General features: G+C 41.2%; 1 protein-coding gene across 1 annotated transcript in view; it reads right to left on the bottom strand.

The window, feature by feature from the left end:
• Positions 1 to 6,263: 6,263 nt before the first annotated feature.
• LOC311488306 (protein NLRC3-like) overlaps positions 6,264 to 19,186 on the bottom strand; it is a 74,483-nt gene continuing 61,560 nt past the window's right edge. The window contains exons 3-6 of the mRNA XM_084544936.1: positions 13,771 to 13,985; positions 11,325 to 13,179; positions 9,877 to 10,050; positions 6,264 to 6,670 (exon numbers count right to left, since the gene is read on the bottom strand). Of these exons, the coding sequence (XP_084401062.1) occupies positions 6,484 to 6,670; positions 9,877 to 10,050; positions 11,325 to 13,179; positions 13,771 to 13,985 (2,431 nt within the window). The 3' untranslated portion in view covers positions 6,264 to 6,483. The remainder of the gene's footprint in view (positions 6,671 to 9,876; positions 10,051 to 11,324; positions 13,180 to 13,770; positions 13,986 to 19,186) is intronic.

The raw sequence follows: 19,186 nt of genomic DNA on the forward strand, positions 1-19,186 counted from the left end.
TAGGAGATGCCTTTGAAAGATGGAGACGGCTGAAAACGGAGAAGAATTTGAAGACAGACGCCAACGTTGCTAATTTTCTCCTGGCTAACTTACTTGTACATAATGTAAATGGACATTTAAAATATTCACGACAGTCGAACAAAGTTATGCATGTTCATGCAAAGTAACGTTACGTTAGCGCATACAGAGGAGGTGGGTCATTGAATTGAAAAGGTAAGGAATTGTTTGGGAAATAAAAACGGCGAGTCGTCATTGCTAACATTAGCAATGCATTATGAGCCCGTTTCTCTGTCATTATGCTGAAACGCCGAGGAAAACAACATTAGTACGTCGATTATGGCAATGTTAAACGTAATTGAGACGTATTGAGTAGCCTAACGTTACCTCGGTAACCTGGCAACCTCGAGTCAGGGGGGAGGTTGGAGGGGATACACCGTTCTACAGTATTTTGAAAGTGATTGCAGTACCAGTTTTGGCCAGTTTTGGCCACAATCTTACATACTGTTCCTTTAAGTTCTTCCAACTTCAAAAACAAGTACAGCTCACTTAAATATAATAATTTCACACTACTTCACACAATTAAGTTTGTTTACTTACTTTTTCCAAGGTAATCCGTTTTCTAAATTTCTTTAAGTAAACTCAACTTGACCGAAACTCAATAAAGAAAAGTCGCATAACTTAATATACTATGAGAGAGAGCAGTACCTAATTTTAAATAAATGCACTTAACATACCTTAGTTTAGCCAAGTTAAAAATAAGAATCCACAAAATGGCATTACAAACATGTTTTTTTATTTCAGTATCTGTAAACAACAACAACAATAATAATCAACATGCTGTTCATTCGGAAACTTGTCTAGAAAGAGATCATCAAAGGTCGAGTTTGGCTGAACAACTGAAGAGGGTGAATAGACAAATAAAAGGTCAGAATATCTCTTTAGCACCACATATACTTAGTTTTTAAATGGGGTTTACCAGATTTGAATGTGCAAATACACTTGCTGATGAAGACATGGTACTGGGGAGGTTCTTGTGAAGCCACCATGCTTTAATCTATGATGCCTTAATAGCTGGCCTCGTTTTGGGGAGATAAAAGTACAGAACTTACACGTCCAGTGGTAGAAATAAAAACAAGTGTAAAATGTATTATATTAAAGGTGCAGTAGGCAGGAATGTGAAGATCCAGGACTTAGCCAAAAAATTTGAACATCGACAACTTCTCAGTCCCTCCCCACTTTCCGCTAAAGCCCAAAACGGTCTCCCAAGCCCCTCCCCCCACAAGGGAGAGCTGTGCACGATAGAGCGCGTGCATATTGGCCCTGGAATACTGTGCACGAGCAGAGAACCGAGAGAGAGCGAGTAAACAACATGGAACACACTGACGTAGTTTTTATAATACCCTTCGTTATTGCTAAATAATTTGACCTAAAGTACAACGATACAGTCGTTATATTTAGCAATAGTCAACTTTAGGACAAAACCAAGGTTAGGATGTTTCTGAAAGTAGCCTACATCGGTGATGTTTGCTATCAGTAACAGTTAGAAGCATTCATTGTGGCGTTTTATTCCACAGTTTAGATTTATCAATTTGCTATGTGGTAGATATATGACCGCTACCTGTTGATGTGGTTAGACGTTTGAGAGTGAAGCTGAGGCACAGGCCTCAGACAAGGATTACATCCCGGCTCCTTCTACACGCCCACGGCGAGGTCGAGGTGGTGGAGGGAGGGGAGGGCGCTATGAAATGCGTGTCCCTGAGCAGTGATTGACACTCTGTTAGATACACCCCTGGACGTGATTGGTGCGTCTGAATGTGGAGCGGTGGATGTCTTGCAAATCGCGCTACAGGCTCTAGGTGGGGCCAGAGGAGACGATTGTTTTTTTAAAATGACCTGCTTCATGCAATTATACTTGAACATAGGGTCAGTTTCAGCAAATATGACAGAAAGTTAGTTTTATAAAACTTGCCTACTGCACCTTTAAGACTGTTTAGTCACCTGTATTGTACAGTCTTTAAATCTTTCTGTACAGTCTGAATCTGTTTTGGAAACACCAAACAGTTGTCTATATTCTATAAGACAATACCAAAAAACATTTCTCACATTTATCATATATATATTTTTTTGTTTTACAAAGGTTTTTAATGTAATAATTTTGCAATGGTGAATCAAACTAAGACACAAAAATAAACATGAAATAAAAATGCCTAAGAGTGACAATACCGTCTCTGAAGGATTTTGGTGCAGTCTACTGAGAAAGCTTCTTATCAGCGAAGCAGCAGTGAGGGAGGAGGTGTAGTGGGACGAAAAGCTGCGGCTGCTGCTGAGTTGGTCTGGGTGAGACAGTTATCTGGTATCCTGGTGGCCAGTACAGTCTTGGTGACCAAGGGTACCTCTCTTTCTAACTGCCACAGACACCACCTAAGTTAGGCTATATGGAAAATAAAGAAACATAAAAAATGTATTAAATCAGAACAATTTTAACAATCATGTGTTACCACATTCTCATGTCCTTCATATCTAAGCAAGATTAAATGATGAACTGATTAATACTGTTTCAATAATTTTTCCAGATTAGTGTATTAAAACAGACAGCAGCAATGTATTACTTAAGGATAAGCATCACTAATTAATCTGACCTGCATTTATGAATGTCTAAATGAAAGCAGTACCCACCTGTCTCCTTTCTCCTGTGTTGGTTTGTTGGTTTTAGTATTTAGGGTCATACCACCTGCATGAAATAAACCAAACTGGGTAAATCCACTAATCTGTGCCAGGCGTCAGCATTTATCAAACTACTGTAGTTATAAATAAGTGTAAACATTACTGAGTGTAATGTCCGGTTGTGGCGACTATGATAACATGATATTTTCCGTGCTTACCGCGTGGACTGGCCCGCTGCTCCAGCGCTTCACTCGGACTGTATTACCTTTCTCTACGCGGGCGTGTACTGAGCCCGAGAAGAAGAAAGTCCTCAGGTTGAATGTTGTGTCTACAAACTAACCAACAAACTTTAACTGACGTTACACACACACCGTCTGGACTGACCTTAGCTAATGTTTACGTCCCAGCAGCACCAGCATGACTGCACCCTGACACACTTATAAATTCTGCTGCCTGGAGCTGAAGCAGAAGCAGGAGCCGCCTAGCCTAGGAGCCGCCGTCCATAGCCTGTTAAGCTAATTGGTTAACTCATACAGCTAAATTAGCAGCGCGTCGTAATCCAGCAGCTAATAGACAAGAACCGGTGGAGACATGTTAAATATTAACACTACACTGGGGCTCATCCAGACCGAGTCAAAGCACTTTTAATCGGTTTGAACACAACACTCTGTGTCTGCTGGTTGCTGCTGTTTGGAGACCTCTGGTGGTGATGGAGAGAACTGCAGTCTGGTTTCTCACCTGAAATACTTTAATGCAGGTGTGTTTGAGCACAGCTTCACACTGACTTCAACAAACTCAGCTATTTAGAACAACCCAGTTCCTGCTATATTAGGAGAGAGTAACTGATCATCATGTTCAAACTGAAGTGTCCTGCTGTCTCCACAGACAGTGAACTAACCACACACTGGACTGTCCTGCTGTCTCCACAGACAGTGAACTAACCATACACTGGACTGTCCTGCTGTCTCCACAGACAGTGAACTAATCTGAGGTCCTGTCCTCATCAACCTGTCCAGTGTTCATGTCTTATAGTTCTCCATTCCTACCTGAATGTATAATTCTCCAACCTGCTTATGATTCCTCTTCTATTCATCCATTATAGCAGCTAACTCACCTGGAATAGAACGACTATTGTCACTGACAGTTTGATGCCCCTGTGCTCTTGTTGATCCCTAGAACAGTAACTTTATCAGCTCTCTGTAAACACACTAAACGTTTCTACAATTAATATTTTGAACACTAGCTCTATCAATCTTTTTATTGATGATCAATCTCTCATCTAACATCATCAGCTGTATCTTGTACTCTTGTGTGTTTCATGTTTAGATGTTACATGTCTTCTTTAATTAGATTTATGTATGAATTCCTGTTAAAAAAGAGTTCATCTTTCCACCGTTGCCTTAGTGCTGCTCTAGGTTTCATGCTCAGGGTTCTCTACAGAGTCTTGAGACAATTGTTAATTGTTATATAAATGTACAAGAACACACACATAAAAACTTCAGCCTTCACACAACAGCCTTCACTTTTTGAAACAGGATGAGATCCAGAGTTAGCTCAGATGTTAGCTCAGGACACAGCTCAACTTCTCTCAGCTCACACACCGTCCTCTTCACAAAGATCATCGTCTCCATCTGGAGAGAAAAGAAGAAAGAAGAGAGATAAATGAGTGTTTCCAGAGTCTCCGTTCATCAGTTGTCAGTCAGTGATGCAGCTCCCCCAGTATAAAGAGCAGCAGGGACTTCAGTCCTGTTCAGAGCAGCACTGGAGTAAATACATGAGTGGTTTTCCTATTTGGTCTGAATTTTAATGAAATAAGTAAAATTTCCCTTTGATATTACTAATAATGAATGAGAAGAAACACCATTTTCATTAGTTTAATATTTATTACCTCAAAAATTTAGACAATAACAAGGATAACCCCAAATAACAAAAATTGACAATGTCAGTAGCGGGTGTTTCCACCATTTGCCCCAATAACAGCTTGACAGCGACGTCTCATGCTCCTCACTAGCCTTATGATGTTGTTCTGAGGCAATGTGTTCCACTCTTCCACAAGTGCTACACGCAGTTCTGCCAGGTCACGTGGGGGTGGGGTACGATCATCCAGTCTCCATGGGGTTCAGATCAGGGGACATTGCTGGCCACACCATATGAGGCACTCCGACTTCCTGAAGTCGAGCTGTGACAATTCTGGCACGATGTGGTGGAGCATTATCATCCATGAACAGAAAGTTGGGGGTGTGCTGGCGGAATTGGGGGATGATGATGGGTTCTATGATGTCTCTGAGGTAAGAATGTGCAGTGACTGAGCCATCTACAATAACCAAATCTGTTTTGCGCTGACTGGTGATGCCTGCCCAGACTGTTGCACCTCCTCCACCAAAGCGAACCCTGGGGACCATGTTGACCTCGGCGTATCGCTCACCTCTCCTTCTCCAGCAACGCTGACGACCATCATTTCTGTGCAAGGTGACCCGACACTCATCAGTGAACAGGACGGTAGACCACTGCTGCATTGTCCAGGTCACATGATCTTGTGCCCACTGCAAACGTTCATGGCGGTATCTTGGTGTCAGTGGAATCACCTGCAACGGTCGTCTGGCATTCAAGCCAAAGCGGTGGAGTCGGTTGCGAATGGTTTGTCTGGAAACCCTAGTACCCCTCACATCTCGTAAACGGGCCTGCAGCTGTGTGCCAGTTGCATAACGATGTCTGAGTGCATAGGTCCTTAGGTACCGGTCATCGTTGCGGTCTGTCACTCGTGGGACTCCACTCTTGGGTCTGTCACAAACTCTGCCAGTAGTTCTGCGTCTTGATGCAAGTCTGCTGATGACACTTTGAGAGACACTAAGTGAAACAAACACCGTATGTACGACATCCACTGAGTCTCTCACAATATCCCTAACTTATTGTGAGTAGTGTGATGACTGGACCTCAGCAGAGGTTCTGCTTTGTAGAAAGAGCACATGGTTACTAAATGTAATGCTGGCTCTGTGATGTGCAGGCTTCAGTCAGACTGATCTCAGAGCTGTGATCAGTTGTTCATCAGATTTGATGAATGACCACCACTGTCTCTATACATCTTGGAAGGCTGTCAGCTGGAATCCAGCTTTATTTCCTGGACACATCAACACAACAACAACAGTCGTCTTCACATCAACTCAAACACATGATCACATCAAGCTTCTGACTCATCTGATTGTCTGATTCTCTCTCTCTCTGTCTTTCTGTCCGATCCTGAAGCCTGTCTCCATTCTCCTCTCATAGCTTCACTGAGAAGCTGCATGTTTACAGGAAAAACTGCATCTTTGATACTAACTGTGTTTAGGTCAATACTGATGAAAGCAGCATGGACTGACTGGAACTCTCTACTCACATCAGAGTCTCCAGTTTATAGTCTGGACTCTCCACAAGATCAAGAAGCTGCTTCACTCCTGAATCTTTCAGATAGTTTCTTCTCAGGTCCAGAAGTTTCAGATGGGAGGGGTTGGATTTCAGAGCTGAGACCAGAGAATCACAGCTGATCTCTGATAAACTGCATCTCTCTAATCTGAATAAAGAATAAAAGTTGTAGATTAAATCATGAATAATTCAATCAGATGTGTTCAGATTTTAAATATGCAGCTCAACATTACCTTGTCCTAAAAGTTTTTAAGCTTCATTGACTTTAACAACTAACAGTGGATATTTTCTACAGTTTCTGCTACAAACACTCATCTTGAACTAAAGGACATTTATAGATTTATGGAGGAAAGTTCTGGATGAACATGCATTAGATTCAGTTGGTGATTAAACATATCAGATCTACAACAGTAACAGTCAGTGAACTGACCTCAGAGTCTCCAGTCTACAGTCTGGACTCTCCAGAAAACCACACAGCTGCTTCACTCCTGAATCCTTCAGATTGTTATAACTCAGCTCCAGATGTTTCAGATGGGAGGGGTTGGACTTCAGAGCTGAGACCAGAGAATCACAGCTGATCTCTGACAAACTGCATCTCCACAGTCTGAATAAAGAATAAAATATGTAGATTAAATGTACTCAGACATGTTTGACTGACTTTGTCCTTCTGTTACTGTGGATCTTCATCATGTCTTCTACAGACATCATCACTTACTGACTAAATCCACTAACATGTAACACCAGTTGTAGCCAGTGTTGTGGGTAACGCGTTAGATTACACTAATTACTTTTTCCATGTAACTTGTAACGTAACGCATTAGTTTCGTGCGTTAAGTAATCAGTAACTTTGTTATTTTTTTTAAAAAGTTGCTTTAAGAATTACTCCGGATAAGGAGAAGAAAATTCCGACGACAGCCTGCTTTTTGACAGACAGTACTGTGCCACTTGCGGATGTGTCAGCGGAGGCACAGCGCTGTGTTGATGCGTTTGTGCCCTGCTGACCTACGTTACCTGTGTGTGTGTGTGTGTGTGTGTGTGGGTGTGTGTGTGTGTGTGTGTGTGTGTGAGTGTTTTCGAACTGCCGGCAAGATGGCAGAGAGGACAGCTTTTGAATCGTGGAAGTATGCACATTATTTTCAATTCGCCAGCGAAAAGGACAAGAACAACATAACGGTAAAATGCACACTCTGCGTTAGTGAAAAGCTTCTGTCGACCGCAAAAAAATACACTTCCAATTTAAAAAAAACGTCTTGTATCCAAGCACCACTCTATCACCCTGGTATTGTTATCCTGCAGAGTTAATTTGGTTGGATGAATGACGTTATTCATTGTCAGGACTTCTCGATGCATTTAAAAGAGGCTGTGTGTCACTGAGTTGCAGCATGTGCGAGGTGCTGCAAACGGCTTTTAATTTTTGGTAACGCATGGGTACTCTAACGCGTTCATAGGTAACGCTTGTTGGGATATGAACCTGGTGGTGAGCTACGGAAACTCACCATGCATAACCAAGTTAACCACATGTCTTGGAAACAAAGGGAAGCCCTGGAAACCCCAAGTCCCACAATCCTCCAGGTGTGAAAACTGACCCAGCAGTTCACTGGCTGACAGTGGCATGTGACCTCTGAGGTCATCAGGTCATATAAAATGCGCTGTTTGGCCTGTGTTCTCTCTCTTACTCTCTGACTCTCTTCCCCACACCTCCGCGTCGAGACCCCCAGCTGCTCGGGTGCAGCTGGCTGCCAGGTAGCATGCTAACAAAGAGCGGCTACCCCAGGCCTGTTCCTTACAGCAGCGAAGCGAGATCCTGCTTGAGGAATCTGCACCAGCTCCTTTAGCCAACAAACAGAAGGTTTGTAGGCTAAACCCCAAACCAACAGGAGCCATGGCTAGTTAGCACCGAGCTGCTAACAAGCCACTTCAAAGGACTCAAGGAGCGGCCGGTTTCCCTCCAACATCTGCCATCAGGAATACACAGCAAGGACTTCTACTTTTCACAGCTCGGCCTTTCCATCAGGAACCGCCAGCTAAAGGAGCAACACACCAAAAATTTACTTTTCCACCAAATCTGGTAGTATGACCTGGGCCTAGTCAAGCTAAGCTAAGCATAGAGTTAGAAACGTTGATTTGATGTGATGTTTGTTTTTACTGAGTGTTTAGTATAGTGATTTGATGTTAGTTTAGATTATGCAACACATAGACTCAGGGTCTCTTGCATGCTAAACTAACCATCCTTTCCTTTAACCTGGCACCTGGCATAAAACCTATATCACATTCCACATATCTACTCGCCAGCACATGGACTGAGTGTCCCGACTCAGCAGCCATCTTGTTTTCTTTGTGTTCAAGGCCCCAGCGGCCATCTTGACACACCCACAAATAGCGGCCATCTTGGCACACACACCCACACACACACCTGTATTGAGTACACTGTAGTCAGATTGGATGTTTACTTTTATTCTTGTTAATAAATGTCTTTTAAACATACCTGTCTGTTTAATATTGCACAAGAGTGAATATTGCCAACCTCTACACCACTTTCAAGAACTCCAAATTCCTTCAACTTTAACTAGTTGTTAACGTGGTAATTTTGGTTATAGTTATTAAGTTAATTATTATTCCGAAATCCAAAATTGACAATCTAGTATAATTTATGAGACTGATTTGATTGATTGACTATCTTTTCCCTTCCTAGAAGGGTGGTGCCCTGAGGTGATCTAGTGATTCAGATCCAATTATTTACAAATAAATACTTAATAATTATTAATTACTCATGATAGCCAAACCCCAATATTGAGTGCCTTAGTACCCAGGCCCAACACGCTGTAACGTAACAGATTACTTTTAATTGATGGTAATGTTGTAACCTAATTCACTACTTTCCAAAGTAACTATACCCAACACTGGTTGTAGCATCCCTTCACTGCTTCTCTGTGTGTTTTAGAACAGATGTTGAAGTTTCAATGATGACTTTCGGCCTGGTATGATGTTGGTCTCTGATTGTATCTCTGACATGTTAACCCTCCTCCAGTAGAGCTCGGTTACTAATTCCTGGGTGGAGGCTAAAAACCAGAGGAGACTGAGCCTTTGTAGTCAGAGACCCTCGACTCTGGAAATGAGCTCAACCTTTTGTCAGGTTCAAATGAGCAGCAGAAGCAGAAGATCTGGGAGTTTGTGCTGCAGTTCAAACTTTACTGATCAGAGATCTCTTCATACACTCTATGTTTAACCTCTGAGAGATAAAATAGTTGATGATTCTGAAACAGAGTGTGATTTGTTCAGGAACACAAACTCTGTTCTGGCTCTAAATCACAAACACTATGACTGGTCTCAAATGCCTTCTTTCTGCAGTCATTCCAACAGAGTCCTGTCTCTTCTCCAGCTTCTGTTTGAAATCCTCACACTGAGCCTGAATCCTGCTTTGTTGGGATGTTTGGGCCTGTGTTAGGCTGCTGTTTAGGACTCTGCTTTAACACGCACCTCACCACAGCAGCTGTGTGGCTTGTCTCTATAGCAGCCATGTCAGCTTCTGATCCCATCAACATCATCACAGTTCCTAACTTCACCTTCATCAAGTTTTCCATTCATGTCTTTCTCTTCTTTCTCTGACCTGTCTCTGTCTCAGACTCTCTTCAGCCTGTTTATCTGCTATCAAGGAAAAACTATTGTTCAGCCATTAGGAAAAACACAACATTTGAGAAAAACAAGAAACTTTTTCAGATTTGTTCTCATGGAAATACTGAACATTTATAAACTAAAGAACATTTGACACATCAGACATGATTTGAATTGAATGAATAAAGAAAACCTGACCTCAGAGTCTCCAGTCTACAGTTTGGACTCTCCAGTCCAGCAGACAGATGCTTCACTCCTGAATCCTTCAGGTCATTATTACTCATGTACAGCTCTGTCAGATAGGAAGGGTTGGACTTCAGAGCTGAGGCCACAACTTCACAATGAGTCTCTGAGAGTCCACATCTAGTAAATCTGTGATTAAAAAACATAAATTCTTTTGTAAAGTCAGACCATTTACATTGTAGATCCAGACTGAATGAGTATGAAACAGAGTGAGGTGATCATCTGATGAACATCTGTGGTTCAGCTCATCACATTTTACTGTGTTTGACATGACACAATGACTCTCTTCAGTCTCTCTCATAGCTGCAGACTTTTAATGACAAGCTCTGTTCTGCTTTCATCTTGTAAATGAAGGAGGGAAAATGGAGTTACATTTAGGCTTCCATACTGTCCACAGTCTGTCAGTGTGATTTGATCCACACATTCAGAATGAAGACATCTGGATGATGAAAATATTTCTTCACTTTGACACCAGAACATTTAGAAAGAGTTGAACTCAGTGAACAGTTCCAGTTGGAGAGATGATCTCTCATTGCTACCTACTACTGTCAGCTGCGACTGTTCACGTCCATACGCAGGAAACATCTGATTACTGCTGCCCAACGCTGCAGAAATGAAACTAAACACTTGACAAGAAGGAATCCACTTTTTATACAAACACAGTGTGTTAACTGAACCCAGGATATCTGATTGATGCTTGAGTGAATATGAAGTTTCTCTTTAAGAGGTGATGCATTACAATTGAATGCTAATATTTGTGTTTTTGTATGATGAGCTTACAGCCTGAAGGAGATCTAAAAGAAAATGAAGACAGATTACAAACAGAATTAAACTGGTTCATCCTACATAGAATGTCATGTAGAAAACATCTTGGGACAAAAAATGTAAAAATATACCTCTAATAAAGTGAGACTTGTAATTTGAGTGTGGTCATTTTGTTCCATGTCATTTCAATAAAAGCACTGAGGCATCCCCCACAATCCTCCATGGTCACAATGACTTCAGTAATCTTTAGAAAATGATACAGATCTGGTTTTAAACCACTAAACTTACTGAATAAAACAAACTATAAAATGCTGTGTGTCTCAAAAACCTCCAGCACAACCTCCTTCATTAGTTTTATCAGGGTTACATGAAGCCTCCATCACACAAAGTAAGATAAAGAAATGGTTAAAAAAAATATAGAATCTAACAATTATTACAAATACATAATAGATAATAACAAACATCACAACCAACTAAAATAATCTACATTTTTATGCTCACAGCATTTTAAACAGCTTCAGAAATCAACTCAACTGATGTATAGTGTTTGAGGTAAAACTAAGAATAATGACAATAATGTAATCCTGTGTATATGTGAAGAACTAAACAACTAAATTAATGATCACATCAGGACTCACCGAGCCTTTCTGCAGTTCCTCACAGCTGGAATCAGTCTCAGTCGTCCCTCCTTTGACGTTCTGTAGTGATACAGGTCAAACTGATCCAGAACCTCCTCTGACATCTGCAGCATGTAGGCCAGAGCTGAGCAGTGGATCTCAGAGAGTTCCTCTGATCTGGTCTCTGACTTCAGGAACTCTTGGATCTTCTGATGAACTGAGAGGTCCTTCATCTCAATCAGACAGTGGAAGATGTTGATGCTTCTGTCAGGAGAGATTTTATCAGTGTTCATCTTCTTTAGCTTGTTGATGGTTCTCTGGATGATTTCTGGACTGATCTCTGTCTGACCCAGCAGACCTCCTAAGAGTCTCTGGTTGGACTCCAGAGAGAGGCCATGAAGGAAGCAAACAAACACGTCCAGGTGACCATTTTTACTGAGCAGGGATTTCTCCATGGCTCCATACAGGAAGTCATCCAGAGATGAGACACAGATGGGATCCTTTTCAAGGTGTTTAGAAATTTTCTGGAGAAAAGACCAATTTGATTTCTTCTCTTGGTATTGTTTCCCCAGGAAGTCCTCCAGCACCTTTATCTTCTTGTTGGTGTAACAGTGGAACATGTAGACTGCAGCCAGAAACTCCTGAACGCTCAGATGAACAAAGCAGTAGACTGATTTCTGGAAGATCACACTCTCTCTTTTGAAGATCTCTGTACAAACTCCTGAGTACACTGAGGCCTCTGTCACATCAAGACCACACAGCTCCAGGTCTTCTTGGTAGAACATGATGTTTCCTTTCTCCAGATGTTCAAACGCCAGCCTCCCCAGCTTCAGAAGAACTTCCCTGTCAGCCTCTATCAGCTCCTGTGGACTCGTCTCATGTCCGTCATGGTACTTGTTGTTCTTCCTCTTCTCTTGAACCATCACAAAGTGTGAGTACATGTCAGTCAGGGTCTTGGGCAGCTCTCCTCTCTGCTCTGTAGTCAACATGTGCTCCAGAACTGTAGCAGTGATCCAGCAGAAGACTGGGACTCCACATAGGATGTGGAGGCTCCTGGATGTCTTGATGTGGGAGATGATTCTGCTGGACAGCTCTTCATCACTGAACTTCCTCCTGAAGTACTCCTCCTTCTGGGCATCAGTGAAGCCTCGTACTTCTGTTACCCTGTCAACACATGTAGGAGGGATCTGACTGGCTGCTGCAGGTCGGGAAGTGATCCAGACCAGAGCCGAGGGAAGCAGTTTCCCCTTGATGAGGTTTGTCAGCAGCACGTTGACTGATGCCTTCTGTGTGACATCAGACACAACCTCACTGTTGTTGAAGTCCAATGAAAGTCTGCTTTCATCCAGTCCGTCAAAGATGAACAAAAGTTTACAGACAGCCAGCTCCTCTGCTGTGACCTTCTGCAATGTTGGATGGAAAACATGGAGCAGCCTGAGAAGACTGTACTGCTCATCTTTGATCAAGTTCAGCTCCCGGAACAAAAGCACAATCACCACACTGACATCTTGGTTTTCCAAACCCTCTGCCCAGTCCAGAGTGAACTTCTGCACTGAGAAGGTTTTTCCAACACCAGCGACGCCGTAGGTCAGAACCACTCTGATGTGTCTCTGTTGGTCAGGTAAGGCTTTAAAGATGTCGTGGCACTTGATTGGAGTGTCATGGAGGACCTTCATCTTGGAAGCTGTCTCAAGTTGCTTCACCTCATGTTGGGTATTAACCTCTTCACTCTGTCCCTCTGTGACGTAGAGCTCAGTGTAGATCCTGTTGAGGAGGTTTCCACTTCCTGTTACATCACTTCCTTCAGTCACACGTTCACATCTCCTCCTCAGACTGATCTTATGTTCATCTAAAACCTCCTGCAGACCAACATCTGCTGGAAAGAAGAACAAACGTGAGACAGAAAGAAAACACTCATCCCTGTTTGAAGTCACAAAGAACAGAAAACTGACTTTTAAATGTGTTGTAAAGAGTTTTTTCTTCTCACAATGAAACATTTTTGGAGGAAACATTAGAAATGCTCTTTTTTCTTGTGCAAGTGTTTGATTGACAGCAGAGGCAGCAGGTTGAGCTTCAGCAGCTTGTCTGCAGCTCTTCATCTAACAGCTCACTGTTGTTGTTCCTTCCTTGTTGTAATATTTAAGACTGAGCTACCAATAAAATGATGCACAATATGTTCATCTCTTGGTTTTAATAGCACCACCAACCAAACACTGATAATCAGTTAGTCAGTGTGACTGTCTGTAATACACAGCATTCACTCCTCTCTGTCCTGCTGTTATTACTCTGGAGCAGAAACAATGCAGTGACATTTCACTGGGAGTTCATTTAAAATGATATTTAGAATGATCTTAAATCCACATGCTGTAGAACACAACAATGTGTTTGGATTCAATCAACAGGTCTCCAGAAAAGAGTCCATCAGCAGACAGATGTACAGTCTTACTTTGTACAGTGCTGCTCTGACTGGCTGTCTGCAGTCCAGGTCTTTTTCTGTATCTCGGTCCACACTGCGGACAGGAGGGATCTCCTGGTGAAGCAGACTGGTCCCAGTATGAGGTGATGCACTGTCTGCAGAACCAGTGTCCACAGCTGCTAGAGACTGGATCCTTCAGGACGTCCTGACACAAAGCACAGCAGGACAGCTGCTCCTCCACAGAAACAGGACTCCTCTTCCTCTCTCTGTCAACACATTTCTTCATCACTAAAATCATTTGCAGATTGAAAATCTTCACAGACTTCAACATGAGGACAAATATATCTGAATACTGATGAGTGGACATACTGAAATGGAGGTTCTCAGGTGTTTTACTACAGAAATACCATCAGTACTTCCTGGTTCTAAAACCCAGACTATGATCTTACCTACCTGCACTAAAACATCTGCATCATCACTATAAATCTTTCAGCAGAACATTTCTGCTTCATCCTAAAATCATCATCTTCCATCAGGTCAGTTTACAGTAGAAACAGTCTCTTACTTTGTGTCTGAGGGTCCAGGTTCTTCACTGAAGTCTGGATTTCCATCTTTGGACCAGTCACTCTTCATAGACAGACAGGTGGATACTGTAGACTCTGCTTCTTCTTCCTCTTCCTCCATCTTCTGGACTTCAGTCTGAGAGGTAAACCAGTAACACTCAGTGAGTTTACATCAACTTCAGTTACAGTCAGTCTTGTCCAGTCAGCTGATTTCTTCATTCAACCAGAAATCTGGCAACCAGAATACAAGGAGGACTCAGAGAAACCTGATTTCACTTGGTGACTTCTTTTTCCATAATATTTTTATTGAAAAGTTTTCAGATGAGATACAAACAATTATACAAAGCAAAAAACAAACAACATCACATTTCTGAAATAAAAAAATTATCTTGACAAAAAAAGGAACTCAAGGATAGAAACTACAATGTCTGTACCCATCATTCACCTTATCCTTCAGACATAGTTTAAATTCTTAACATTGTCAATGAAAGGTCGCCATACCTTCTCAAGCACGTTTTTTTGATTTCAGTATATATGTTATTTTTTCAAGAGGAAGGTTTGTTAACATCTATCTCAACCACCGTGTTACTTCTGGTCTATGAGTCTTTTTCCATACTAGTGCAATGGATTTTTTCATCTATGAGTGTTCTTTCACTTTTGTTTAAATTTTGAAGTGGTAAGTGCTGATGCCTCACAACAAGAAGGTCCCGGATTCGAACCCATGGGCCAACTGACCCTTTCTGTGTGGATTTCCAACTTCCTCCCACTGTCCAAATACATGCTAGTTAGGTTCATTGGTGATTCTAAATTGGCCATTGGTGTGCATGTGAGTGTGAATGGTTGTCTGTCTCTCTGTGTTGACCCTGCGATGGACTAACGACCTGTCCAGGGTGGACCCCACCTCTCGCCCGATGACAGCTGGGATAGGCTCCGGCAGACCCACGACCCTTGACAGGAACAAGCGGTTACAAGCGAAGATGAATGAATTATTATTTTTTTTAATTATTACTCTCACCTCTTCCCAAAACATTCTAATCTTTCTACATTGCTATAAATAATAAAACAGGTTTCCTTTACTTTCAATACATTTTGTGCACATACCTGGTATGTTTTGTTTTACCTGTTTAGTTCCACTGGTGTAACATTCATCCTCATTAACCATTTATAATGTATCAGTTTAAAATGTACATTTATTGATTTGGTTTGAACTCGTGCACCAGCCTTCTTTCCAGGCATTTAGTCTCTTCTGTGAGTTTTCAGGTGAAGAAAGTGTCAAAACATTTTGATAAATGACTGTCTGAGAAAGGGCATCATTTCAGAGTTTTATCATTTTTTAAGAAGATGAATAAGCAGGTCTCGTGAGGGCATTATTTTTGTTTGATCTAATAACATTTCTAAGCTCAAGGTATTTAATAAATTGTGTTCTATTAAGATTCAATTTAATTCTCAGATCTGCAAAAGACATAATGTTATTTGAATAAGACAGAAATAAATCTTCGACCTTTTGAATTCCTTTTAGATACCATCATTTAAATGCTACATCTGCTGTGCCTGGTGTAAAGTTGTAATTGCCCCATACCTGGCTAAACTGTGACAGTGCTTGTGATTGTTTTAAACACTTTTTAGCATTTCATTGTCATTTATCTTGACCATGTGTTTTACAATTGGATTTTTAATTTGTTTAATTTGTCATTTTTTAGCCGAGTCTGAATAAATAAATAAGGGAAGAGGTAAAGGCAAATTGTGCAATTCTATTTCTGTCCAATGAGGAGGGTCAATGATTTGTGCAGACCAATAATACAACAGTAAGTTTGGACATTTCAGACCGCCACGATCAGATGGTAAGTACAGTAAAGTCAAATGTAGTGTAGCCCTCCTATTGTTCCAAATAAATTCCACAAACATTTTTTTAATTCTTGAGAATAAATCTGTTGGTGGTTGTAGAAGGATATTTTGGAATAAGTAAGATCATTTTGGTAAGACATTACATTCTCCCAATCATCTGCATGGGTAGTGACTTCCATCTTTGAAGTGACTCACTAACATCTGTCATTAAAGATCAGAGCCGGTCCTGGCTAGATTTACGCCCTGGGCAAACCATCCCTTGGCGCCCCCCCACCTCCCCCCAAAAAAAAAAAAAAAACGCCACCAGCACAACAATATATTATATTATTTGTATTATTTTATTATATATAATCTTAAATACAAAAAGGTAACAAGACATACAGTATATAAACACCAATGTAAATTGCACAAATCCTTCATCACAGGATCTAATAACCATGCTTGAAAAATCCCTGAAGAAAGCTAAATAAATAAATAACTACATAAAAAAAGGTTCCTGCACTAATACAACTATTTCGTATTTTACATACAAGTTTTGATTTGCATCATCCTAATACCATCTGAACAGTTCCAGTTATGATAACACACCAGTTTTGTAGAGAAACAGCTGATAATTAACATAATCTGAATTCACTGCTCAGACTGTAGCAGATTATTCAACCTGGGTTTTTCACCCTGTTTACAACTGGCATTAACATTAACAACTGGTGTGAAGTGCAATTGCCTCAATTCTAATAGTTGCTAGTTCAGCAAAACTAAAAACCAAATACAGTCGTCTTATAATAGCAACATATTAGCAAGAGGCTAATAAATAGCTATAGTACTGTCACTCACGTCACTCATAGAAATCTGCATACCTTTATCTTTTGCCCGTTTCTCCTCTTCTTCTTTTCTTCTTTTTCTGAACTGGGCACCTGATGCTTCTTTGGTCTTTTACTTTGATCCTTGATGAAGAAGAAGACTCGACATCATTAACTTTTGCATTACTTTTTGCCAACACCGTCCGATCGCCCGTCAATCAACCGAGTTACGTGAGTCACGTAGATGACTGCACAGATTTTTTTATTTATTTATTTTTATTTTTTTGTCATTTTTCACATAACCCAATTAATTACATGGGTCTATGTTAATTTTAGGAATGAAATACAATTCATTTGAAGCAGTTTGTGTTGTGTGGCCTGGGATCAGTCTATCCCTCGGCCCCCTCCTCCTTGCCTACCTCTGCTGTCGCAAGTTGATCCCCCGCCCCTCTCCCCTTTGCCTCTTCTGACACACACACCTGTATGACTCTCAGGAGCAAGTTGACGTGACAATGAGGGCGCCCCAGCGACCACTACACTACCTTGACATGGAAATGAGCGGTAGTCTAGAAAACTGGCGAGTGTTTTTTTTTTTTTTTTTTTTTTTTAAGGGCGCTCGTGGGCGCTCGCCCTCACATAGATTGCGCCCTGGGCGGTCGCCCACATTGTCCATAGCAAAAACCGGCCCTGATTAAAGATTCATAATTGGCATTAGTGACAAATTCTAGCCTAGACAAAATTTGAATTCCTAAATATTTAAACTGTTCTACAACATAGCTGGATATTTTCTCTGAGTCACACTTAGCATTAATATTGAAGATTTGGTTTTGTTTATTTTATATCCTGATAAGAAACTTCTTTATTAGATCTAACAAGGTAAGAATCACCCAGTGACTTTTAATTAATAATTAAAATAAATCTAAAAGTCTAATGTATTCCTTTGATGGAAGGTATTTACATGTTACCTCTGACCTAATATTCAGAGAGACTCTGACTGAGAACAGGAAGTGAAACACACACTACGCAGTTTAATAAAAGCAGCAGAACTCCAAGTGATCAATCACAAGTTTGTGTGAATGGTTGAATCAAAGTGTTGAGTTCTGACTCTTCTTCCCTCGACAGTCCACATGAAGAAGAGGATGAAGAAGAGGAAGAAGAAGAAGAAGAAGAATGTTAACACTCACTCTGCTTCAGCCTTCAGTTTTCCTCCCTCCGTTCTGTCGTCTCAAATGGAGTCTGAACAAACTGACTGAACTGAACAGAACTTAAAGTGCACTTAAGTGCACTTTCACTTCCTATTGAACTTCCCTCTCCATATGAAGGAAATCATGTGTCTGTCTGTGGTGGTCACAGAAAATCTTCCCAGCATTATATGTTTAACTCTTGACTTGAACACAATGATTTATCAGGTATTTGGTCAAGAAGTTGTCATCTTATCTTCATATTGTAGAGGACATCTTGTTACCTAGACCTAGTTGAGAAGTCTCATGCAGAACCATTTATTGAACAGCTGGATGGAGGAGAATTTAGATGACATGATAGGTCTCACCAGTCCTCAGGGTGCTTTAATACATCTAACTTTCCACAAAGTGAAGACAGCTTGTTGTCCAATGTGTTTACAGAAAGAGGACTTATCTCGGAGAGGAGGAAGGAACATTCTTCCACTGATCCCCCTTTTGAGGGGATCAGTGGAAGAATGACCTATTCAAGGATACTTCAGGGACCTCTAAACATTTCCAGCATATACACACATCCTGGCCAACGGCCTGAAGAAGAAAACTAACAATACAACAGGACAGTGTAATAAATGTAGACAATCACTGTCTGTGATAAAAGCAACAGAGTCCAGTGTCTTTGGTTAGTTCACTGTCTTTAAATAAAGTAGGACAGTCAAATGTCTGTGGACAGTCCACTGTCTGTAATAACAGCAGGACAGTTCAGTGTCTCTGTTAGTTCACAGAATCAGCTCAAACTCATCGGCTCTAATCTAGTGATGTTCACAGAATGAAGGAGGATGTTCTCAAAAGACCCTGGTAGAAAAAAAGAGTTTGATCTTCTACATCTGGACAATGGTTATGCATCAGAGCTACATGATGAAGAGGAGGGAATATGGATGATGTATGTGGATGTGAATCCAGACTTCACACCAACAAGGCTGAGAGTGACTGAGTGAGGCTGGGGTGATGTATAGGTCAGTGGCGGAAGCAACAGAGGACATGTCAGAGAGATGGTTCTGAATAAAGCAACTTTCCATCAGGA

This window comes from Chelon labrosus, assembly GCF_963514085.1.
Source record: "Chelon labrosus genome assembly, chromosome: 5".
Lineage (NCBI taxonomy): Eukaryota > Metazoa > Chordata > Actinopteri > Mugiliformes > Mugilidae > Chelon > Chelon labrosus.